Genomic DNA, 26049 nt, shown 5'->3' with positions numbered 1-26049 from the left:
AAGTCCAACAGGTGTCCAGCCAACAGGTGTCCAGACTCCTACACTCCCAAGCTGCCTCCCGAAACCCAGCGCTGTGAGCGTGCGTGCGTGCGCCCTGCTCTGGGTGAAGTCTCAGCCGTGCCTTGCAGGACACGACCTTCCGATCTTGTCACTCTCCTGTGGCACCTGGTTCTTGTTGGTGCTTAAAAACCACGGCAGTAGCATTTTAAACGTGACAATTCTGCAGAAAACGTTCCAAGCCTATCTGTCCCTAAGAACACAGGACTTGCTGCCTGATGAGAAAGTTGTACGAGAAGATGGGGAAGGAAAGCTGAGGGCACCCCATCCGCAGCCCTGCGCTGAGTGCTGCTGGAGAGTCCTAGCACTGTCCCATCTCTGCCTGGGCAGGAGAAGGACCAGCAAACCTGGAGCCAGCAACGCAGAACAGCAGAACAATCACCTCACACTGTTTGCCTGTGACGGGCTTCACGTCAGGTCGGGTGTCTTGCATGAAGTAGAACTCTTCTTACCCCAAAAGGCTTTTTTCGGTTTCTGTGCTACCAGTCCGATCCGGCCAAAACGCCGATGAGCAGCTGGTATGCCCCTCCGTGCTTACCACACAGCTAACAATCACCTGGGCTGCGTGTACAGCTAACAATCACCTGGGCTGCGACACCTCTTGTGTTAGAGAAAACGTGCTTGTTGCTCGAAAGCCCCCTGTCACGGGAGATGCCCGTGTGCAGGGCACTCACGGCAACCACTCTGGGGACCTCGCCAGAAGCCAAAAGGAACCACAGCAGACCTCGGTGAACACACCCTGTGGCTACAGGCACTTTCTTCCTTCTCTCTGACACTTCTCAGCCTGGCTTCCCCGCACCATCCACCTTTCTCAGCTGCCTGGCTTGTCACCAAACCCAAGTCGAATCCCTTTAGCTCAGTCTGGAGGAGTAGGGGTGGGGGGGGGAGTAAGGATCAGTCCTAAGTCCAAGGAAACAGAAATGAAAAAAAAACTTTCCAGAGGGCGGGGGCGTTCCACCCTTTCTCCTACCTTAGTGGGTTATCTGAGTGGGTCTCCATGTGGGTCTCCAGTCCATACTTGCAAACGAACTCCTTGAAGCATATGGGACAGTGAAACACTTCATCAACCTTCTCCAAGTCACCCGACTGCCCATCTTCTACCATCTTGGGGGGAAAGGAAAAAAGTGAAGTCATGAAGGAAGGTCTCCCACATGGGGCTGCGTCAGAAGAGAGGCCCATACCCAATCCGGATCTACAGGGAGGCCTCCCTCCTAGGGATGAAGGAAGCCAGGGACCAGTCTTTCATCCATGCAACAAATCCTCACCGCATCGTCCATCCATCCACCTTCAACCCACTCATCCATTCAGTGCACGCTTACGGAGCACCTAGTATCTGACAGGGACAGAGAACAACAGGAGTCCCTAACACGTATGAAGACGCTTCCACTCCGGCTGGAGAAACCAAAAGCAGAGAGCAATGGAACAAGCTCCTCACTTCACGGGGCTCAGCGAGGGGGGCCCACAGAGGAAGTGCACACAGGTACGCTTTCCTGCAGACACCTTGCAAAAACAGTGTGGGAAAACACAGGTTAAGAGCTTAGGATGGATGTCTGCCAAGTCCCCAGACTGTCAGAATAAAGACCAGAGGTATTTCTGCCAGGAGTCCCGCGGTGAGAAACATCGGCGCAGGGGGTGGCGAAAACCTTTTTAGCAGGTGCTGGGTCTTCTTTCTCTGACTCGGCATCATGACTCAGTTTCCTCTTGGAGGACAGCCGCCTGCGCTTCAGTGGGGATGGGGGGGCCGTAGCTGTAGTACTGTTAGGGTCCTTCTCATGAATCTTCATATGTCTGGAAAGAACACACACACATACACACACAATATGATTTGGGAAAAAACTGAGTTGGTTTTTAAATTTTTCGTATTATATGTTTAGGTGTTGGTACTTCAATTTTAAGACAGAAGGTATGATTTATACAGTGACTGCTCTCTTTTTAAAGCCTTCTATGCTCTTCCTGAAGCCCTCCATAAAGCTCTCACAAGCCCTATCCAGAAAGGTTGCTCAACACTTTGCTGTCTGTCGGAAGACAGTCATGAACTTCACAGACACTAACGAGATGAAAACACCATGTGATTGCCTCTTCTATTATTCAGACGAAAGGTACTATTGTTGGACACACGATTCTACAGGATAAAGAACTCCCAGATATGGCCAGTTCACACATCAAGTAATCCCTCTGCATTTGCCCCCACAACCCACCTCGCAAATGCTAGTACGTGTTCGCTCTCCTCTGCTTTCGGAGGCATGCTGGGGGTCAAACGTGAGAAGTGCTAACACAGCAAATGTCTGGAGCGAACCTGAAAGGCCTTCCATGTTGTTCATGGTGTTAGGCGGATTTATAAATAGTGAGAGTAGCTGGGGCAGTGGAATGAGTAAGTTGCACATTGTGACCCTGACATCTGCAGGGCCAGGAACACATGTGTAAGAAAGCATTACATAGAGTCTGTCTGCTCCAAAAAGAAGGCTTTACGGGTGACCTGATTTAGGTGGCATTACTTTATCAAGTTCCAAAGCAAACACCCTAAGAATATGGTCCCAAGGCCCATAGGAAAGAGAGAGATTACAAAAAGACAGTCAGTCTCAATTTCCTTCCTTTGTGACATAAAGGGTTTGGTTTTCCTAATGACAACCGTCATCACCATCATCATCTTTGACTGGGGTTAAACTGTGCCAGATGTAGGAATGGAATCCCAGCTTTTCAGAAAGAGCTCTTTCATTGGATTATCTCACAGAGGAAGCACTTAGGAATGGGGAGAGACGGCGAGGCCTTCAGAAACGGTCCCGTCACATTTCCAGAAAGAAGCGCAGCACAGCTCAACTCCTTCTTTAGAGGGGACAGGCCAGGGATGACAAGGCTAAGAAGCTTGCGAACCCTAAGTAGGGGCAGAAATTCAAGCATGTGGGCCAATGGTGCAAAGAGACAGCTGAGATAAGGCCTTTTCCCCCACATCCCTGCCCTGTGCATGGGTGTGTGGGGGTGAGACCCTGGGCATCTCCTGTTCTGTTCTACAGATACACTCTAGGAGGCAGAGGGCCCCCAACCAGCCCTGACCGTCTCTGCCACGGCCCACAGAGAGCCAGCCCAGCCACCCACCAGCATGTTGGATGTGGCCTAGCCCTGGAGCAGATGGGCCTCAGGTTCTCTGGGTTGGGGGGCTTGGGGTGGGGAGCAGGGTGTCAGTGTGGTGGAGCAGGAAGATCTAAAGGGAGAAAATGGAAAAGAACCACAGAGAACCGCCATGCCCACGTCCACCTAATTCCTTGCTGAGATTATCAAGGAAGAATGCTTTATTATTAGTTCTTGGTCACCTAAAGCCCCAGGAAAGTTCTTGGGAACCAAGAGCCTCATTCTAAGTATCCCCTCTATTCCAAGCTGATTGGGATTTAGAGACCAACACTTACTATCAGTGTTCAGAGGGAAAAAGGAAAAGACTATCAAGTTTCTTTTGATATTTATTGTATCACATATTCCAGTTTTAGAAATATAAAAAAAATGTTTTGAAGCACCTACGAACTGAAGAAGTAATGAAAAATACTACGGGATGTAAATTAGCACCAAACCCTCTCAATAAATCACTCAAAAATTAAGTTAAAGATGAAGACCTTTTCTATGGCCAATCGGTGACTTGTGTCCACGAACACAAGGCCACAAATCACCTGCGAGAATACTGGAAATCCGAGACTGACAACCGTAAGCGGCTCACTAGCTCACTTCCAGCTACACCTTTTCTAACACAGAATCTGCATTTTTACAAAGTGATACTTTATTATCTAGTTCTGGGATGTGTGACGGAAGCGGTTTCCACAGAGCAGAGGATGAGGAAGGACAGCAGTGAGAATACAGCGAGGACCTGGTGGGAAGTTTACAGATTCTCATGTCCACTCTGCAGATGAGGCCGTGCAAATGTGGAGAGGCTGACACGCCCGGGGCCCTCACGGCCAGGACTGACCCAGGTGTGCCCACTGCGGAGTCCGGGTTTTTCCCCCAGACTGCCTCCTAAGGCCAAGCCTTTGATCTGTGTTCTGTATCACCAGCAGGAACCTCAGGGCTCCAGCCTGACCCCAGACACTTCCTCTCTGAGTGACTGTGGTCCAAGGCCTAGCACTTGGGACCAAGCTCTAGCCAGATGCCAAGAGGAGAATGAAAGAGATCGTTTCTGGCCTCCAGTCCTGCCTCTGTCTTACTCCGAAAAACTGAGGATGCCCTTGAGTTGCATCGTTGCTTAAGGCAGGAAAAGGAGACCAGATCAAAGCAGTCTGAAAGGCCCTGGTGGCAAGCACGTCAACCCACTCCAGCTCTCCGACTGAGCCCTTTGGAGCCTCAGGTTCAAAGCTGCAGCGTGCTCCCTTCTGGAGTCAAATCTCTGGTTGCTGGCCAAGACACGGGGAGTTTCCGATCCGTCCCTTCGGCAACATGGTGACCAATGGCTGCAGGCTCATGAACTCAACTCAGTCAAGAGTCCAGCTGCCAGACTCTGGGAGCCACAGCCATTTCTGAAGTTGGATGTGGTCTGTAGTTAAGATGCCGTCTAACCTGACCCCTTCCCTTCTTCCCCGGTCTCTGACGGTAGGAGTGGCAACATTAACTGTCCACTTCCTCCCGAGCGCTCACAGGAAGTGGGGCGTGTCACTAAAATGAGCCAGTAATGGCCTCTTCCCCACAGAGTGTGGCCGAAGCAGACAGGAGGGCTGGTGGGGAGGGCAATTCTCGGTCTCTTCTTTACAAGGCCTGGGTCTGTTTTTCTCTCAGGTTTTATTTCAAGGACGAATGCTTCTCATTTCCACGTACCCTAAGAACCAGTAAACTATAATGAGCCTCAGATCTGGCAGGGAGCTGAGATGCTAGGCAGCCTCCCCTTCAGCACAGAAAGCCCCCAGCACACCAGACAGGTCAGCATGTCATGATGCTTCAACACTTTTCCATTTTTAATGAGGCTAATTACTAAAACCATCTTTCCCATGCTGAGCCAAAAATCCCCTCCTTCCTTCAAATGTCTATCTGTCTTTGGGGGCAATGTCGAATTAAGTCTACCTTCTCTCCTAGATGGCAGCTCTTCAAGTAATTCAAGAGGACTACTGTGTTTCTCTGAAGTTTCTCTTCCCCGAAGTGGACAACTCCGGCTTCTCCATCCAGCCCCCTCACAGCCCTCTCCACTCTGCCGAATTATACTGGTCATTCCTAACCTTGGGATGTGCCCCAGTGTAGGGATATTCTTCCTGCCATGCTGGATTAGAAGGAGTGGCAATCTGGATGTGGTCTGAGGGTGCGGGGCACAGGCCTGCGGTGACCATCTCTGCGGGTGGCGTAAACAGAGCTGGGGTTCCCGTGTGTGTATGTGTGTGTGCGTGTGTGTTCAACAGTGATGTCACACCCTCAGCTCCAACAAAGATCCCCGTGACTTCTTCACTCCAACTGCCATTGAGCCCTGTCTCCACCCCTCTACACTCGAGCATTTTCCATCTTTTCATCTGCCAGACCGGCAGACCGCACTGTTGATGGGAGTAAAAATGTAATCACCTTTCTGCAACACGGCTAAGCAACAGGGAGCAGAATTTTAAATATGTATGCCCCTTATCCCAGTAAATTTCACTTCTAGAAATTTGTCTTGAAGATTAAAGAGCTGAACAAATAGGCAAGGATTTATGCACAAGGACTGAGGTGCCATTATAACTCACAGATGGATAAACTGCAAAAACACCAACGACAACAGCGTTTTCAATCGGCTGGTCTTAGTATTTTAAACTGACCTCCCTGATGTCCCTCTTGCCCTGCTACCATGCCTTCTCTACACCGCAGCCAGACTGAGCTTCTAAAACATGGCTCACATCACACCACTCTCCTGCTTAAATGCCTCTGACGGCTCCCCTCCTAGAACTGAATCTGGCCTCGGCCTATTTCTCAGGCTTCACTGGCTTGCACCCCAACCTGACCTCAAGGCCCTTTCGGACCTACTCGTTCTCTGGGAGAGAGGCCCCAGGACTGGTGCACCTGCCACTTCTTCTGCTCAGCTGTTCCATCTCCGGACCCTAGGCCTGGATGCCTGCAAGTGTCCCACCCCGCTCATGCAGAGGCTCTCAAGCCCCCTGCCCTGTTTTACCTTCCTCACAGAACATACCAGAAACTGAAAATACCGTGTATTTCACTCGTTTGACGGTCTCCTCGGCCTCAATAGAAAATAAATGTCATCACAGCCTTGTCTCTCTCGTTCTCTGCACTGGCCCTTGGTGGCACATAGTAAGTAGTGGGTACATACCTGCCAAATGGCTGAATGGCTGGACAGATGAATGCACGAAGGACATGCAGAAAACCTGTCCACTTGCAAAATCACCACAACCACGTCCTCAAGTCTCCAAAAAACCGCAATTAATGCCCTTACTGGGGTTTAATGTGAGCCAACTCGATACGAGATTATAAACAGTGCAGTGATAAAGGGACTTGAATGAAAAACACCAAAGATGAACTGAGGACCCACTCGAATTTCTCCCATTATTGGTACAAATCTGTGTTCGTGTATTCAACTCCACCTACATTCACAGTAAGCTGCTTTTGGCACAAAATTCTAGAACTTTCCTTCAGAGGCATGTCACTTCAATCGTAGAAATCCTGTCACACCATGGTCTAAGGAAGGAATGTTATCAGAACTCTTTGAGGATTCAAGTGAAGTTTTCTCCCATTCGTAACACCCGGGGTTGGGGTGGGGGGGAGGTTTCCATAGTAATGAACAAAAACAAATATTGCAGATGTTTTTTAAAGTAGAAAAAAAAAAATCTAAATCTGAGTGCTTTTTAGTACTGATAGGGGCCTACTTTGAATTTTGGCATGGATGCTGATTTTCAACTCAAATTTTCCTCTTATAAATGTAGTTCTTTATCTTCTAAAATGTAAAAAGACCCAGTTTAGCTATGGTGGGCTGTTCATAAGAATACCGAACACATCACAGCTAAACAAATACATCTTGCACAAGAACTGAATGCCACTCTAGTAACTTAGCAGAGACAGACCAATTTCTAAAGCATATCCCTTTCTTCCTCCCTGAACTTCCTCACCTCCAGCTCTCCAAATACAGGAACTTTCTGCTCACCTTTCTTAGGTATGTAAGTCTGCAGACTTGGCAATGAAGGTAAACTCCTACCACTCGAGCACTGGTTTGCTCGGAGAAGTGGGAATTCGGGTAGATGACAAAGCAAATTTGGGTGGGACGATGGTGTAGCGGAGAGACCATGTGATGGCACTGAAGCCTTGGGGGTGGTCTTGAGCACTGAGACAGTGTAGACTTATCCCAGTTCTACCATTCAGCACCCAGGGAGACACCACACGTTCCCCAGACTACCTCACCTTTGGTTTGCACATCTGTAAAATGGGGACAAAACTGCCAGTCTCAAACTGTCCTCCAACCAGCAGCAATGGCACCAGCCAGGAGCTTGTCACAAATGCAAGTTCTCAGGCCTGCAGACTCAGAGACTTGGGGCCAGGGCCCAGCACCCTGGAATTCCACAAGCTCTCTAGGTGATACTCATGCCTGCTCAGGTGTGAGAACCACTGGACCACAGTTCACTTCTTCAACCCTTCAACCTGGTCACAGGCTCGGTTAACCACCTGACTGGAATGTCGCCATCTTGGGGATACGAGCATTACACCACTCCCAGGCTCACACTGCAATCTGCCGCAGACTCTGCACAAGTTTATTGGGCATAAGTACATGACCAAAACAGTGATGAAATTTAACATCCTCAAAATTATTTTGGGGGTCAAATCCTTTGGACAAGCCTCAACAAGTTTAAAGGATCGCCTAGTGGAAGGCGTCCTGATGGCAGGTCTGAAACACTGTTCAAGCTTTTCCATAGCTACTTTACCTCAGGTACCTGAGAAGGTCAACGTTCAGGCAAGATCTAGACCCTTCTGGTATTTGCTAACTTCTCCTGCTTAATTTCTTCCTAAGTTTTATTAACCCAGGAGGACAGAAACCGCACACAAACAGCGCTCGGCCCTGCTTTTGGCGGGGGGGGGGGGGGGGTGCACCAAACTGAAGCCGACAGGCTCCAACAGGTTTTTGCAGCCTGATGACAGATCTATCCCCATTCCTACCGGTGCTCGCTTTGCTTTTCCAACAAAGTCTTGTGACAGCCAAAAGAGGGAGTGAATCAGATTAACAAGCATCACTGCTCCACAACCTCCATTTTGGGCTAAAGAAAAGCCAGCCTCCAGAAAGATTCCTGTAGGTCTCTGGTAACAGAAGTACAGGGCAGGGGTTTAAGGGTGGAGAGCTGTGAGTGATGCCTGCAAGTCAACCCAGGCCTATGCCAGCACCTGAGGGGCGGGGAGGGGAGTGAAGAGAGAGGTAGACGAGGGGCCGGGGAGAAGCTGGCAAGGCTTCAAGCATCCGACTCCCAGTGTGGTTCCACCTCTGAACGCAGAGCCACCTTCTAGTAATTCGGGTGTTGTTCAGGCTCAGTCATGCTGATCCGGAAGGCAGGTCACGCCAGCTGTGCCTGGGTGTGGAGGGAGGGCTGACCATGGTGGATGTAAGCAGCCTCGCGGACTGAAGACAGCACCCTCAGAGAACTCTGGAAGTCAGCCTCCGGTGAGGTGTGTGCCTCAGAGAGGCGTTTCCCCGCTGTCCTCAGGCTGGCTGTGGGAACACCTACGGCGGGCTGCTCCCAGCGCTCTCGGGATGCTTCTGCTCAAGTGCCCGGATACTGCACCCCCCCCCCGCCCCGCAGGCCGGCGACACTCCACGTCCTCTGACCGGGACAGCGTGACCCATGGACACTACAGCAAAGGGAGGTTTGCACCTGAGTCCTCACGTGCAGTTTACTCCTCCCGCGGCTGCTCGGGGGCAAAAGATGAGCACGGCGACTTCAAAGCCACCTCCCCCCGTCAGCTTTTCTCCATGAGCTCCTCTTCCCCTGCAACAGGGGGAAACGCATCCCAATGGTACAGAACGTCTCTCCTCCTGCGGACTGCAGCCTGGTGCGTGGGTGGTGCCGGTGTAGGCATGAATCGGAACAGTACGAAGAGTCAAGGAACCTTAGGAGTCTGGGTCCATGTTGCTCATGACAGTTGCCTTTGAACTTTCTACCTCTCCACTGCTCCCCGGTCCACAGCTGCTCGCAGCTCTGACTAGGGGTACAGTCCTGGATGGCCCCGATTTCTGCTCTGCTGTCTCTGGGTTCCCCTGCAGTGGTGGTGAAGGCACTTCTTTCTGGATCCCGCTCTCATGCAAAACCCTGGTACAAACACTTCCTCCCTGATGGACAGAGCTGGGTTATGATGCCTGAGGGGTATGTTTCCCTCGATGGCCCCCATGCCCCTGCCATCCTTCAGGGAAGAGAAAGGCAACCTTCTGGCTACGACAGTCCTTTCCCTCTACCTTCCATACGGATACTGAAGCCGCTGACCTCAGAACAGAATCGAGGTCCAACATTCTCCAGTTATTGACGGTTTACTCAGAAAACAGAGGGCCCTTCACTGCTCATTCTAAAGCTCCTTCCTCCTCTCTCAGCGTTCAAATACAGTGTAGGGGAGCTTGGCAGTTGGCCTACGTCAATAAATATCAACCTCTGCAAAATCTTTATTCTAGACCCTGTTCCTAGACAGGTTCTTGGGATCAGTACACCTTAAACCCTCTTGTACTTTTTCTTTCCTTTGCCTGCCCTCGTTTTGCTAAAATAATTTATTTGTTAACACACTCTCTATACGTTATTTGGCTCCCTGGATACCTGTGTATAATACCCACAAAGACACACAGTACATATTTCCATATAAAACCACAGATTCCTAAAAAACAAATAAAAGACCTCAGAGGCTGAATGTGTTGACCTCTCTCGCACCCAGAGAGCTCTCTCATTCACACAGAGCTAAAACTGGCCTGCCTGGGCTGTCCCTGTGTTGAACCAGGAAACGGTAAGTAGAATGTTACCACCTTCCCACCTGACGGGCCCTTACATCTTTTAGGGCAGCTGCCATGTTGTTATGGACTCTTCCCCTTCTCTGAGCTAACCACCCTTTATTCCTTCAACCCTCCTAGACAGCCCGAGGTCCCAATCCCAGGAGAGACGCTCGTATATGCTGCCTTTGGTGATGGAGCCCACCTAGAAGTTGACATTCCCGAAGGGCAACCCAGAGCCACTACCTGAGGGAAGCAATCACCACCACCTCCACCCTACCCTGCAGACGATGGCTTTCTGCAGCAAACGGCTAAAAATCCCCAGTCCTAACCGTCATGGTAGACTTGAAAGGTGGTCACCCAGACCCTTTTCTCACTTCAGCCCCGGAGGGAGTTCGCTTTAGCTTTCTTTCTTAAAGACGGTAGCACCTAGTTATTCACATCCTTTTTCTTTTTGCAGAGGAGGAAGAGAGATGACTACCTCCACGATAAGGTAGCGCCAACTCACTGCTGGCTACTCCTCAGCCTCTTCCAAAAGAGGAACAGGAAATGCTTAGTCTGAGCAGCTCATGACGGCCCACCACATGCCACAGAGGGAAATGGAAGGTGTGGGTGGTGGATGCAGAGAAGGGGCATGGCGAAAAGGAAAGTCACCACCACTATGGGGACACCATACTGTATTCTTCAGGGGCCAGGGAGAAACAGCCCAGAAGGAAAGGAGGACCAAGATCACACTGTGTCCGACATGAGAGGAAAAAAAAGATGAACATAAATGAATCCAAGGAGAACGATCACCTGCAAAACCCAGTCAGGCAACAGAGCCCCTTCTCGGCGAAGGCATCGGTCCCCAGTCACCCCGCATCTCCAGTGGGATGAATGTGGTACGCACGGGCCTCTGCTTGCCAAAGGTGACCCGAGTCCCTAAACGACGTGCTGCGAGGGAGAGCGGAACACCGCGCTACCCACAGGAACCCAGGGAAGAGAGGTCCAGGACTTGCTTCCAATCTCAGCGGAACCTGTAACATCACAGACCTCCATTTTCCTGCCTGCTGAGCTGGAACGGTCCTCTCGAGTGAGCTGGGTTATATAAGCACGAAGAGGAAGAATTAAGTGCTGACACTACATACCAATACCTATTATGCAACCGAATCTCTGGTGTAAGGAAATACAAAATCTCTCCTGACTGAAGACCGACAAGCTCTCTATCAACCCTAAGCCCCGAAGGCAGCTGAGGAGAAAGGCCCTCTGGCACACACACACACACACACACACACACACACACACACAGGCCCGGGACACGTGAGCAGGGATTCGGTGTGATCAATACCTATGCTAAGATTTCTGTGCTGCCTGTTCACATTTTAGTGGGGGTGGTGGGGGTTGGGGGGGAAGACAGAATTTGCTGCTAATCACCTTCCTTAACAAATCAGAAAAAACGTTGACAGTGAGTGGGCACGTTTCGATGTTTGCTAGCACCAGCTTGTTCAGCCCGAACAGGTTGGACAGGTTGAATATTTAAACAAAGGCGGAAAAATGCAAGGTATAAAGCACGAGGTGCAGAGCTGTGGGTTTAAGTTGGTGATCTGACGCTGGCAGGCAGGCTCGCTCTCCTCCTCCCCTTCCCTCCTCACTTTGCTACTTTGATATTATAGGACTAAGTGGGACGCACGCTCAGGACCTGTTTGCAGCTGTCGGGACATGAGCAGAGGGCAGGGTGGGAGAGGAGAAGGGTGACCGTCGGGGTCCGGAGCAGAGGTGGGCCCTCTGCTCCTTATCCTACCCCCAGCAAACACAGGCCTTACCTTCTGTGACCTAATTTCTAGCTCTCACGATTGCCGGGCCGTTCAAGTGTGGGCAAGCACGGGTGCTCCAGAATTTGACGCCATTCACCACCTTTACCTGGTGCAACTGAGCTTTCAAACTATCTCAGTGAGATAGGTCAAAAATACCCCAGCGCCTGCATTCAAAAGAAACTTCTTTTGCGTCTGCTCAAATCTCCAAAAACAAATACTACCTCTGCCAAAATAGAAGCAAACCTAAATTATGAACATTACTCGCATCCAGCTGGCGGAGTGATAACGAACTGCTTAATTATGAAGCAGACCATAATCCGAGAAACGGTGACGGGATGAAACAGGCTTTCACATCCCGTACGTGCAGACGTTTGGTCTGCCCTCTTTGGTATAACCGAACTTGACGTGGGCCTCAGAAGAAAAATGGCTGAATAAAAAGTGAGCACCAGACCAGCTCATTGTTGAGGGGTATTAGAAAAGAAAAAAACAAGCACAAAGTAGAAGGGAAAATGTTTTAGAGAATGTCAGTCAAACATAAAACAGGCTTCGCAAGAGACTGTCAAATGAAATGGGTCAACTTTCCGCTTTGCTATTTTCTTATGCTTTTTACTTTATTTGAAGAATAAAATTCTGTGACAAATCACTCTGACCTGTTCTTTTTCTCATACTGATAGCTTTCTGCTATTTGCAGATTTCTAAAATGTAAAAGTAAGAATTCTGAAAAGAACCACAGATTCTCGTCACATAGGAAAATGCAAACCCACATGAGAAACAGAAAAACACCTCAAAACAAGCAATCCCACCCAAAAAAAAAGAAGGGTTCAAATAATAATGAGGAATGCACAATTCAGAAAAGAAAATTCAGGCCTATGGCACACAGCGGCTTTACAAAATACCCCTTCCAGACTGTCAGGTTCTTAGACGACAGCATATGGGACCCTCGTGGTCAAAGGTCACGGTCTCTCCTTGGTTTTGTAAACACACACGCTTATGAGCACGCAGAAGGAACTGGGAGGTTAAGTTTCCTAAGAGAGAAGAGAAAGGAAGGCAACCACAATTCGCCGAACGTTTATGTGAGCTAGGGGCTTGGGTATATATTACAGCATTTAATACTCATGATAACAAACTCCTGAGAGCCGAACGTCACCCCGTTAAAGATGAAGAAACGGAGGCGCTCTCCGCCACTCTGTGGAACATCCTTTATCAGCATCAGCCAGAGAGGAAGGAAGAGCTCTCAGAGGACACAGAGAGGCCGCCTTTATACAAACCACTACTGTATTTAAAATAAAGGCACACAGGTTTCACTTTCAGCCGATGAGATGTAAAGAAAGGGCTAAGAGCGTTTAAATATAATCACACGATAAACTCACTTGGTGAAAGCTTAATAATGCTACCGGGGGGAAACTGGGAAGCCAGACAATTTGCTGTGATACACAGATTTGTCAATGTTGACGCTAAAGGGGAAAATCCGGGGCCTCTTCATGATGTGGACTCTCCAAGAGAATGAAAAGCATATTAAAAGGCATGATCAGGGAATGGACTAATACACTTACATGATGTTTTTTTCCCTAGTTAAAAAGAAAGAAGTTGCAACCTGGTTAAAAAAAAAGCTTTCTAGACGATACTCAAAGTATGTCTGACTACTTCAGTACCCATAGTACTAAGACAGATGAGACCCAAGTACAACCATCATGAAACCACCAGACAGTCACCAAACACCACCAAATGTAAGTGGTCCTGTGTCCCGCAGAGATCACACCTGCCCATTATGCTGACTGTGCGACTATCTTTGTAGGGAGCTGCACATATGATCACAGAACATTTATCATCTTCTAAGTGGAACCGAACATGTTAAGATTTCTGAGCATCCCCTAAAGACATTTTCTTCTGATTTGTCTTTCCCTCAAGGGAAAGATTCTTAGTTGTAGATAACTGAAATGTCATTATATAATCATTTTTTCCTTCTATCTATCTATCTACCTACCTACCTACCTATTTAACCTACCTACCTACCTATTTATCTACTTTAGAGAAGGGGGAGGGCCAGAGAGAGAATCTTCAGCAGGCTCCAAGCCCAGCATGGAGCCTGACATGGGGCTCGATCTCACAACCCCGAGAGATCACAACTGAAATCAAGAGTTGGATGCTCAACTGATTGAACCACCCAGGTGTCCCATTTCCTACTTTTTAATAGAAAAAAAATTCCCACAGTCCTAGGTAGGGTGACCCACAGATTTTTATCCTACAAATTATTTCTTCCCATGGGACCTGATACCTTTCTTCCCTTATAGGAATAGGTCAGGGAAGTGTGTACCTAGTGATTAAGACTTGTTTCAAGATGTGACTAGCTGAACCTCTTAGTGCCCACCTCCAATCTGGAGAAACAGCAGGTCCCAAAACTAGTTCTGGGGGGTCCTCAGAAACTCATTATTACCATGAGCGAAGTTCACAGGGCCCTTCCTCTTGCTGGGCTCTGAGGGTAAAGAAGTGACTGTCCCCTCCCAAGACACTGTCCTATCCCCGTTCCTTCTGTCCTTAAATGCTGGCCACCTGTTCAGATACCCAAGTTCACTTGTGCATGCCAAGGGCTGGCTCTGCCTAAGCATCTGAGAGTAGTGTGCTAAATTCAGAGCCTCTGTGGTCTCATTTGTCATGGAGCAGGTCACATTTCTGTGCAGCGAACGTTTTCTTCCAGCATAATAGGAACACATAAGCCTCTGTTCCTGAAGACTGTCCGTTATCCAGGGCATCCTCAGGGTCTATGTCTCCCGCACTTAGCAACAGAAAAAGTCATGCTTGTTGCAGGAGGAAAGCAAACCTGGGCCAAAACAACTAGATGATGTTCCAGGGATTTCCCTGCCTCATGTTCGCCCTTCCACGACACGGACGAAAGGAGCACACAACCCCTCTCTCTGGAGAATGAACGGAGAAGCCAGTTAGGAAAGCCTGCTCCTGCCAGGGTCTTCGGCGTGTCTGAAATGTAACACGTACTCCGCAGCTCTCTCTGTAGCTTAAAGGTCTATAGTTTGGAAAATGAGGAGCAAAGTGGCAATTAATTTCCTATTTTCCCAAGGCAATTACGGTCTGGCAAAAGAAAGACACCTATCTCAGAGGTAAGATTTCTTCCAAAGGAGATCTGATTCAATTTTCTCTTTCAAATATCATCACTTCTTCATAGCTCTGAAGTCCAGCGTCTTCTGGAAAGTTTTGCAAATTGCAAAGCTCAGTGCCCTTTTTCCTACATTGAGCTCTCCCAGCAGGCGGCTCTGGCTCAGTTTCCCAAGTTTGTTTTGGAAGACGAGCACCGCTCAATCCAAATTTTCAACGTGGGAGCAACTGATAAAGAGTTCTGGGAAGTTAAAAGCTGGAGCCACGGTGATGTTTCCGTGATACATGTTTTGCACTTGATGCAGGCTATTATCCTGCCTGGGAACTCAGCTGTGATCAGAGAGGTTTGGGATGAAGGATTTCCAAACCTCAAAAACATAAGAGTCCGCAGACTGGGAAAGTGGCAGCCTGAACAACTGGACCAGATTGGGTAATAGACCCAGAAGGCCTTTTTGCTTGGGTGCTGAGGGTCCTCTGCTACAACTAAGATAAAGGAAACCCTACAAAAAGACTGACTCGCCTTATAAACCAGAGGTAACTACTGCTTCATAAGGGGGTGAGGACAGAGTACCTCAATGTCAGTTAAGAACCACCTAGAACTGAAAAAGATCTAGTTCCTGGAGTATGGGTTGCAATGTATGCAGCAACAGGAGTGTGGGGCGGAGCCCAGATCTGCCCCTACAGCATGTGGCCCGACAGTAAATACCAGGAAGGCAAGGCTTATCTGGAAGAATGTGCACACCCAGAGATACGCATCACCTCTGCACGTGCAGATGCCCTTCAGAGCAGCAGGGGGGAGCAGGAGGCCCCAGGAAGGTGACTTCTGTGTTCCTAAGCGACACTGTGTGCCAGACCAGCCTTGTGGAATCAAGCCTTGGGGAAATGGCTCTAGAAAGCCACAGCACAGGGAAATCATGTGCTAGCAGGGGTCCTGCTGGATCTGCACTCCTCAGGGGAGAGAGGGAAGATGGGAACCTGATGTGGGCACAGGAAGGGAGGGCCTGGAACAGGTATCAACAAGACAGAACACGACACGGGTGCCCAGGACGCACGGGGTCTCCGATCACCCCACCAGTGATCCTGGCTCTCCTTGATCCCAGCCGGTGCCACAGCCCTTGGGAAGCAGCAGCAGCGGAAGGAAAAAGAGAAAGAAGGAGAGAGGGAAGAGCTTCTGTCTTGAGCGGCAAACTCACAGTCGACTGACCTCCTTCCATGCTCTGAAAACCCATCATAACTTGGGTCTTCACGGTTCTTTTTCATTCCTGCACACACATGTCCCTGGGGTCGCTCTGGCCCTAACCAGGGGAACCCGGGTATGTGCTTAGGAGAGACCACAGCTCAGCATTCTAGCCTCAGGTTCTAGAACTGATCCATTGGGACAAATAAATCAAACTCCACTCTCTAGCACATTTTTGTAAGTGTTTTCGCATTTTTATCATCTTTTTTTTCAAAAGTACAGTTTCACCAACAAATGAAGGGGGTGATGATTGTGGATGATTACCAAAAACTGAATGCTCTTTTAACTCATTATTTGCGATTTTCTGCAGAGAAGGCAAAGCCAATGTAGTGTGATAAACTCAAATATCCTGTTATTCAGATGACCCCATTTAGGATAGCAAAAAGAAAACAAAAGTAAAAGGAATCTCTTGAGTTATTTTTCTGGTATTATAGGAATGTTTACTTCAGTGGCACATAGGATAGTGATATTGGTGACCGCTGATTTAACAAACATTCTCCTAAGGGCTTTGCATGTGTTAATTCATGAATCCCCGCAATGCTACCCCAACACTGGTCAGGTATCACTTCTTTCTACAGATGAAGTAACCGAGACACAGAGAGGTCAAACAACTTCTCTAGGGTCACACAGCTCACAGATCATCACTAGAGTGCTTTCAGTGCTAACAATACAAACTCGGAAACACCCCCCACCCAGGATATTCCCACGGTATATTGTTAACCTTTGGGATGCTTTCACAAACTTTTGAGCCCAAGTCCTCAGTGAGGGTTTCCTATGCCACTTTGTGACAGGATAGACAAATTAAGAGATTCCTGTAAATTCTGCAGAATTAGAACCAGAGCTTGGTCCCGTAACAATTAGCCCTCTTCTCCAAATCAAGATGATTCACGATAAATAAAATCAGTACAAAACCCAAAATTAGCACAAACATCCCTAAGGCCTGCTTTTAAAAAAGAAAATTTACAAGTAATAATTCACAAACAACTCCAATATACACTGTTCGCAAATAAGAAATGTACCTTAGGATAACATCAAGGGCTGTGGTATAAAAAATGAAAGATCCTTTCAAAATCTATCCATGTGCACCCAAACAGCACACCGTCGTAAATCTAATAAAAAGCTATTCCATGCTCACCAAATAGAGTGTATATGCTAGTAAGTTGGCTACAACAGTTTCACACTGAAAATACAGTTAACCTTTGAACACCATGGTGAACTACACAGGTCCGCTTGTACATAAAATTTTTTGGAACAGTAAATTACTGTAAATGTATTTTCCTTATCATTTTCTTAATGACATCTTTTTCTATAGCTTACTTTATTTTAAAATTACGGCATACCTAATACAATGCGCAAAATACGTGTCAATCAACATATATGCTTATGTGCTCGGTAAGGTTTCCAGTCGACAGTAGGCTATCAGTAGTTAAACTTTAGGGGAGTCAAAAGCTTTATGTGATTTTCAACTGCCTGGTGGTCAGTGCCCCTAACCCCTGCATTGTTCAAGGGTCCACTATAAAGCTCTACAGCAACATGGAATTGTTTTGGAGGGGGGCAGTATGAAAGAGTGATTTTTTTCTAATATACAAAGTGACGTGAGCACTATATCAATTATTTCTGAGATAATAGTTAAAGGGATGGTCTCTAAGCCCGACAGCCAACGTTCCAATCTCGGCCTTCTCTGTTACTTTGATCCTAAGCAAGTTTCCTCATCTGCAAAATGGGATAATAATTCCACAAACCTTACAGGCAGAGCACATAAAAATAAATGGAGATCAATAAGGAAATAGGAAATGTGAACATATAAACCAGCTTGACCTAAAAGCACCTCTCGAGAGCATGCCAACTAACAGCAGCAGAATACACATTCTTCTCGAACAGACACGGGACATCCTCCAGGACAGACCATATGCTAGGCCATAAAACGAGCCTCCATAAATTTCAAAGGATTGAAATCATACAAAGTATGTTCTCCAACTACAATGGAACGATATTGGAAATTAATAGCAGCAAGAAATTTGGGAATTCACAAATATGCGGAAACTGAACAATAGAGTCCAAAATAACCAACGGGTCAAAGAAGAAGTCACACGGGAAATAAGAAAATACTTTGAGATGAATGAACAAGGAAACACAACATACAAAAATTTGTGGGATGCAACTAAAGCAAATTCCAAAAAGATATTTATAGCTGTGAACGCCTATGGCAGAGAAGAAGTTCTCAAATCAATATCCTCACCTTCTGCCTTAAAACACTGGAAAAAGAACAGTAAGCTAACCCTAAAGCAAGCAGAAGGAGGGAAATAATAATGTACAGAGTGGGAAAGGAATGAAAAGCCAACAGAGGAAAACCTACAAAACCAAAAACTGTTTCTTTGAAAATATCAGTAAAATTGACAAATGTTTAGCTAGACTGCCTATGGAAAAAAAAACAAAGAACACTCAAATGATTAATGTCAGGAATGAAAGAGGGGACGTTACTACTCACCCTGAGACAGAAAGGACTAGAAGGGGAAACTGTGAGCAACCTGTAGGCCAACCAATTAGATAATTTACATAAAATGGCCAAATTCCTAGAACAGACAAAAATAACTGAAACGAACTCAAGAAGAAACAGGAATGTGAACAGACCTATCACAAGAGCCTGAATTAGTAATTTGAAAACGTCTCAGAAGGAAAAGCCCAGGTGGTTCTGTTGGTGCATTCTACCAAATACATAAAGAGTTAACACCAACAAACTCTTCTAAAACACAGAGGTGGACGGGATACTTCCCAACTCACTCTATGAGGCTAGCAGAATTACCCTGGCATGAAAACCGGACAGGGACTCAGAAGAAACCTACAGGCCCATATCTCTTATTAACATAGGAAACTCTTTAATGAAATACTAGCAAACCATGTCCATGAACATATGAAAGTGATTATACAATGTGACCAAGTGGGATTCATCCCAGGAATGAGGTTGGTTTAATATCCAAAATAGAACAGAGGACAGGATAAAACCACCAGACCATCTAGATAAATGCCAAAAAAGCATTGGACACAATCTGACCCCCTTCCCCAATGAAAACACTCAGCAGACTGGGACTAAAAAGAACTTCCTCAAACTGATAAAGGACATTTATGAAAAACCCGTAACTAGCATCACACTTAATGAGGAAAGATGGAATGCTTTCTACCTAACATTAGAAATAAGACCACGGTGTCTGTTCTCTTTGCTTCTATTTAACACTGTGCTGGAGCGGCTGGCCAGGGCTCACAGGCAGGAAAAAAAAAATAGCATCCAGATTAGTTTCAAAGGAAGAAGCACAACTGTCTCTATTTGCAGATGACAAGACTGCATATACAGAAAATCTAAGGAATACACGAAATAACTGTTAGAACGAATGAACAGGTCAGCAAGGCTACAGGAAACAAGGTCAGTGCAAAATGTAAGCTGTATTTCTATACACTAGCAATGAACAATCAAAAAAAATTCCACTTCCAATACTGCCCCAAAGAATAAGACACTTAGGAATAAATTAACAAAATAAATACAAAACTTGGGGTGCCTGGGTGGCTTGGTTGAGTGTCCAACTCTTGATTTCGGCTCAGGTCATGATCTCAGGGTTGTGAGATGGAGCTCTCCATGTCGATGCTGAGCATTGAGTCTGCTTGAGATCCTCTCTCCTTCTCCCTCTGCCCCTACCCCTGGCTCCTCTCTCTCTCTCTCTCAAATAAATAAATCTTTAAAAAGCCTTCTGCCAAGTAACTAACTAATTAACTAACTAACTAACTAACTTACACTTTGAAAACTATTTAAAAGCACGGTTGAAAGAAATCCATTAAGACGTAATGGACATAAATGGACAATATCCCATGTTCAAAGTTTTAATACTGGTAAGGTGGCTACACCCCCAAATTGATCTATGCACTTTATAATCCCTATAATTCTACCAGCTGCCTTTTTTGCAGAAATTGACAAGCTGATCCTAAAATTCATATGGAAATGCAAGCAACTCAGAGTGGCCAAAACAATCTTGAACAAGACCTCAGTTGGAGGATTCACACCTCCCAGTTTCAAAACTTGGTTAAAGACTTGTAGGAACTCAATATAATGCAAAGCCTGAGGATGAACATACAGTTCAATGGAACAGAACTAGTAGAGAAATCAATCCTTGCATTTATGGCCAACTGAACTTTGACAAGAGTGGCCTAACAATTCAACGGGGGAAAGAAAAGTCTTTTCAACAAAGTGCTGAAGACTGAAGCTGGACCCCTTCCTTACACGATACCCAAATATTAACTCAAAATGGATCCCAGACTTACATGTAAGAACTACAATGATAAAACCCATGGGATTCCACTTCACACCTCACAGGATGGCTGTCATGAAAAAGACAGGCGGGAGCAGGTGTTGGCAAGGATGTGGAAACACTGGAACCCTCCTCCTACGCGGCTGGTAGGGATGTAAGATGATGCAGTCGCTCTGGAGAACAGTCTGGCAGGTCCTCAGAATGTTAAACACGGAGTAACCACATGACCCAGCCATTCCACTCTGAAGTATCTGGCCAACAGAAAGGAAAACACGCGTCCACACAAAAAGATGGGCCAGAACGTTCACAGGAACACGATGCGTAATGGCCAAAGAGTGGAAATGACTCAAATGTCCACCAATGATGAAAGTGATATATAAAATATGGTAGATCCATACAATGGACTATTATTTGACAGTAAAAAAGAATGGGGTGCAGACGTGCTACAACACAGATGCGTTTTAAAAACATAATGGGAAACAAAGAAACAGGTCACAGAAGACCACACAGGAGAACAGGCAAATCCAGAGACAGGAAGTAGATTAGTGTTTTCCTAGGCCTGGAAGGTGCAGAGTAATGAGAAGGGACTGTTTCATGGGTACAGGGTTTCTTTCTGGGGCGATGAAAATGACCTAACACTGATTATCGTGATAGCTGCAGAACTCTGTGCATATATTAAAACCGACTAAACTGGACACTTCAAATGGGTGAAATCTATGGCATAAAGGTGCAAAAGAAAAAAAAAAGAAAAAGCAAAGCGTTGAGCCCAGTGCTTGATGCACAGGACAACACGACTTCAGCTATGGTTGTTTGTAAGGGGCACTGTCTGCTACGTCAGCATAGAAGGAGTAACTATGCCCTTTACGGACGTGTTGGACACGTGTCTTATTCAGTCACAGACGCTCTCCCAAAATGGAAATGTTCCCAATCAGGAGTGACTGGGCCCAAGACCAGAGATATCTCATGGAAGATCATAAGCAGGGAGTGCTCAGGGCCAAAGCGGCCCCAAGGAGGGCACATCTCACTAATGTGCCCCACTGCCCTCTCCAGAGTCAGAGCTGGCCCATGGGGAGATCCACGCAGATGGGTCTCAGGAAGAAAAAGCAGGGAAACCACCCAAAAAGGGAAAGGCCATGCCTCCAGGACCGGATTTTGAGAGCGCAAATATGTAAGGGACGGAGGACTTTTTGGAGGGGGGGTGGTGCACAGAGAGAAGGACCAGGCAAAACAAAATAAAATGGGAAACAGAAGGTAAAATGATACTACCGGGCTGACTGTGCTGGTAAAAAAGCAAAAAGCTAGAGTGTAAAATAGGCTAGTAAACCATGGGGATGGCATTTACTCACTTCCTTCTCCATGCCCTTAACACTCCTAGGAGGGGGTGAGGGGCAAAGAGGACTGAAATGTACATGCGCAAAAAAAAAGTAAAATACTTTGTAAAAAATCTCATAAAGTCACCCTGTACCTTCCACTTCCAGGAGTTAGACGATTGCGGCATTACTCAGAAACGCAAACAGTAATGACAGATAACATTTACCGAGTGCTTACCGTGGGCCTCGACTGTGTGCAAAGCTCATTATCCCCTAACCCTCATCCCTCTCCAATGAAGTGGATACTATTTAAAAATCTCGTTCCAGTGAGGAGGAAAATGAGGCACAAAGGTTAAGTAACTTGCTCAAGAACGGAAAACTTACAAGTGGCAGAGCTGAGATTTGACATCAGGTGCCTAATACCAAGAGCCCGAGATTTGCCACTTTTCCAGTGTGTCCCAGCTATACCCTCAGCGGTCCACAACACGGCTTTAGGTGAATAAACTGGCCCACCCCATTTTACTGTTGCTAGGTAGTAAGGCATCAATTTCACAGTAACTATATAAAGTCTTCTTTTGAAACAAATATGTAAAAAAAAAAAAAAAAAGTCAATTTTTAAAAAGAAAGCAGCATAACGCCTAGAAGGGAGTATAGGAAAGCAAACAGTCCGATTTTCCAAGAAGGTGAAATTTTTTGAGTCCCTTTAAAAGTCTTTCCTAGAGTCCCACTGTTCCTAAATGTTTATGGAAAAGATAAAATGAGCATTAAAAAAAAAAAAGTCTTTCTGTGCTAATCCCTCAGAACCTATGTAATTTTTCTATAAAGTGTATTTTCTATTTGTTTGTCCCACAGAATTTTAATATGCCCACCATTGAGTTCTCTCCCACTTTTGAGTGAGCTTTTTTCCCTCAGGAAGTAAATTCCTGCCATTTATCAGATCTTCTTTTTCTTCATTTTATCCTATCTTATCCTGAAGTTCCAAGACCAGGCCACCTAACTATTTATTCAAAGGCCCCAGAAACTTCTCGCAAGGAGAAGGGCTGCAGGGAATCTGGTAGGCATATGCAAACAGGTTTTCAGAGGCAAGGGTTACCATGCTCCTCCTGCAGGCTTCCTCTGTATCTGATAAGCTGCCCACCTCCGGCACCCAAACAAAGAGCTCCAACTGGCAGAGGGGGAAGGACTCCGTGTTTCATTCTGAAGATCCCCAAAGGCCAAAGTCCTCGCCCACGTACTTCTGTTTCCCACGGCTAGACACATACAATACACGGGAGAGAGTACGCAGAAGGCACCAATACCACCTCCGACTTCTCCATACAGCGCGCGGATCCCAGGAGCTCTCAGGCCTTCAGGCAGGTCCCCTGATGGCTCCGAGGCCACCGTGCTTTCTGTCCCCTTCCAGACGGCAGCTACCGGGCAGAGGCCGCCCTCACCCACCTGTGCATGTTCCCATTGGTGGTAAACGACTGGCCGCACACGGTACATTTGTATGGCCTCTCGCCAGAGTGCACAAGCATGTGGCGGTCCAGGGAGCTGGCCGAGCTCAGCGACTTCCCGCAGATGCTGCACGAATGGTCTGCCCCTCCAGTGTCCGTATTATGCTGTGGAAAGCGATCGTCACAGTGATCACTTAGGAGGATGGGTCAAAACTTGGCTATCATGAAATGCAAAGTCAGAACTTTATACAAAAACCCAGAACAAAAAAACACCCAATACAGCTTCTCTGATAGTTTTTGGTTTTGTTTTAAATATCTTCCCAAATGTCAAAATCTGTCAGGAACACAGGCAAATAACTATTTCTTCCACTTTCGTGTTCCAGTTTTGAAATACTTGTCTGCAAGGCTGAGAGAGAGGTGGAGCCTTTGCAGGTCTTTCTTGGAGACCCAAAGAGACTAACAGAGCACATATATTAACATGAACAGAAGGCCCCTGGACTACGAAGCTACCGTGAAATATGGTCTTCAAATTAAGGCCGTGTCCCTTCTTCCAGTTCGCTGACTCAGTCCTGCTGTCCGAGAAAGAGAACTGAAACCTGCACGGTTTGGAGTTCTGGCCTCTGGAAGATGTTAAGAAGGCACATTTCTATCCAAACCCAAGTTACTAAATGATGGTATTACTCAGTATCAAGTTATGATCTTAATGTCATCAATCCTTCTCACTTATATGTGGAATTTAAGAAACAAAACAAATGAGCAAAGGCAACAGAGAAAGAGACAGAGAGACAAACCAAGAAAGAGACTCTTAACTCTAGAGAACAAACTGATGGTTATCAGGGGGAGGTAGGTGGGGGATGGGGAAATAGAGGATGAGGACTAAGGAGGGCACTTAACATGATGAAAACAAAATGAAAAAATTATCCATTCCCACGCCAAATATGTATATATGCTGTCAATCCTTCATTGTTCTAGATTAATCCATACTTCATCACGAATCTACAATCTACCACAGCAGGCAAGGAAGAAGGATAAATGTCCTAATATAGAAGCCAAAAGAAATCCCAAACAAATTCCCTGATGCACAAGGTAAGTTTATAGCAATATAAAGGACAGGATAGGGGCGCCATCTACAATCTCACTGTACTGTGAAGAGACTTGGTTCAAACTGACAAGTTGCGTATGATGAAAGGTCTTCTGTTGCATGTGGTCAGTTAGCGAGATGTTTGCCATAGCCTGAAAAGGTGTTCTGCGCTGACCTGGGATTTTGGTCAGAGTAATGTGGACACACAAGACTTATTTCACAACCACCCCTGAAGACTGTTCAAATATTACATCTAAATGGAGCGCAGACACAATTCATCTGCGGAGATCAAACGGTCCTCTCTTAATGAAGAATGACTTCAAACAGAATAGAAAATCGGCAGCAAACCTGACGAATGTGCATGGTCAGCTGATGCTGTGTACTGCAAATCTTTTCACACAGGGGGCAGTTATAGGAAGACTTCTCCTCTTTTGTTTCCTGAAAAGACATAATACAAGGAAAATCAAGTTCAGTGCACAGTCAGCCACGGCCTCTTGTTTCTGATGTCAGCACCTGTGTCTCAAGAGCCAGAACAATGAATCAGCTGAGAGCACGGGCTCCAGAGCCTGTCTGGGTAGGAGCCTGGGTAAGTCACAGGCCTGTCTGCCCTGTTTCCTCAGGGGTCAAATGGGAAAAATAATAGCATCTACCACATTGCACCGTGATGAGGATTAAATCAACACACACAGAGCCCTGGAATAGTACCTCGTACACCCTAAGTACTCAATAAATATTAGTGCTTTTATCAAACACTGTTTAATTAATCATCAGTGAGGACAAAAAAAAAAAATCAAGGATCAAGTCACAGCAGAGCTAGACATGGAATACATGTCTCCCCAAGCTCTATCTAGGCAGCTCCAGTCACCATTTTCTACCTGGTCTTGAGGGTCCCAAGCACAGTCTTCCTAACAAAACCCCATCCACCCAACAGTGCAAGCCTTCGGCGCCCAGCTGCGTGCCTAACAGGCATCAACTCGACCCTCTTACTTGTTGCCTGCACCTGCCTGACACCGTTCGTAAGGAGTAAGAATGCTGCCCTTTTCCACACTGTGACAGGGAATGATGACCCAATACGAAGACTTCCACAGAGGTGACAAAAGAACCAGCTCACGACTTGGTGAGGTGGCTTATGTTCCCTCAAAACACATGGGACAGGCTTCCCTCAAACAACAGATTTTTACCTTTTTAAGGAAAAGGACGAGCTCCTTCACTGGCCATATGCTTTGGCGCCTCTTTCCAGGTAACTCATGGAGTTGCCCCAGACGTGCCTTCACACAGTCCCTAAGCACCACAGTCTGTGCGTCCTCATCCCCAAAACCAATGGGAGCAAGACTTGGACACCTGTCCCAGGAATCTGAAATGGCGATGCTTGGAGACTGAGATTGGGGAGGTTCCCACTGCAGCTTTTCTGAACCAGATTTCTAAACCAGACTCATGACATGCTGAAGCAAATTGGGGGTGGGGGGTTGTACCCCAGAAATCTGCTTGTTTCGTAAGCTCCCCAGGTTTGGGGGTGACTAAGTTACCCTCTCAGGTGATCATCAACACCTGAACGGGAGGTTCACGCAGGGTTAAGCATCTGCCATCAGTCGGTTAAGCATCTGCCTTCGGCTCAGGGCATGATCTCAGGGTCCTGGGATGGAGCCACACATCAGGCTCCCTGCTCAGTGGGGGGCCTGCTTCTCCCTCTGCCCCCACCCCGCCGCTTGTGTGCGCTCTCTCTCCAAAATGAATAAAAAAATCTTTTAAAAAAGAAAGTAAGTTCCTGTGGCCCCAGGCCTGGGCTGAGCACTGTGGTAAGCCCAAGCCACGAGACTGAAGCTGGGGAGGACACCAGTATTCATGG

At 46.9% G+C, this 26049-nt stretch overlaps 1 protein-coding gene across 9 annotated transcripts in view; it reads right to left on the bottom strand.

Moving 5' to 3' along the window:
- RREB1 (ras responsive element binding protein 1) overlaps positions 1 to 26049 on the bottom strand; it is a 171562-nt gene that overhangs the window by 33178 nt on the left and 112335 nt on the right. For 8 of the 9 annotated variants that reach the window (XM_026511441.4, XM_026511439.4, XM_026511442.4 and 5 more), the window contains 4 exons: positions 24552 to 24641; positions 23124 to 23287; positions 1701 to 1845; positions 1028 to 1161 (listed from right to left, as the gene is read on the bottom strand). In XM_026511441.4, the coding sequence (XP_026367226.1) occupies positions 1028 to 1161; positions 1701 to 1845; positions 23124 to 23287; positions 24552 to 24641 (533 nt within the window). The remainder of the gene's footprint in view (positions 1 to 1027; positions 1162 to 1700; positions 1846 to 23123; positions 23288 to 24551; positions 24642 to 26049) is intronic. The other variant, XM_044388733.3, reaches the window with a different exon arrangement.

This window comes from Ursus arctos, unplaced genomic scaffold (genome assembly GCF_023065955.2).
Source record: "Ursus arctos isolate Adak ecotype North America unplaced genomic scaffold, UrsArc2.0 scaffold_31, whole genome shotgun sequence".
NCBI lineage: Eukaryota > Metazoa > Chordata > Mammalia > Carnivora > Ursidae > Ursus > Ursus arctos.
This window is presented reverse-complemented; position numbering and strand designations above follow the sequence as displayed.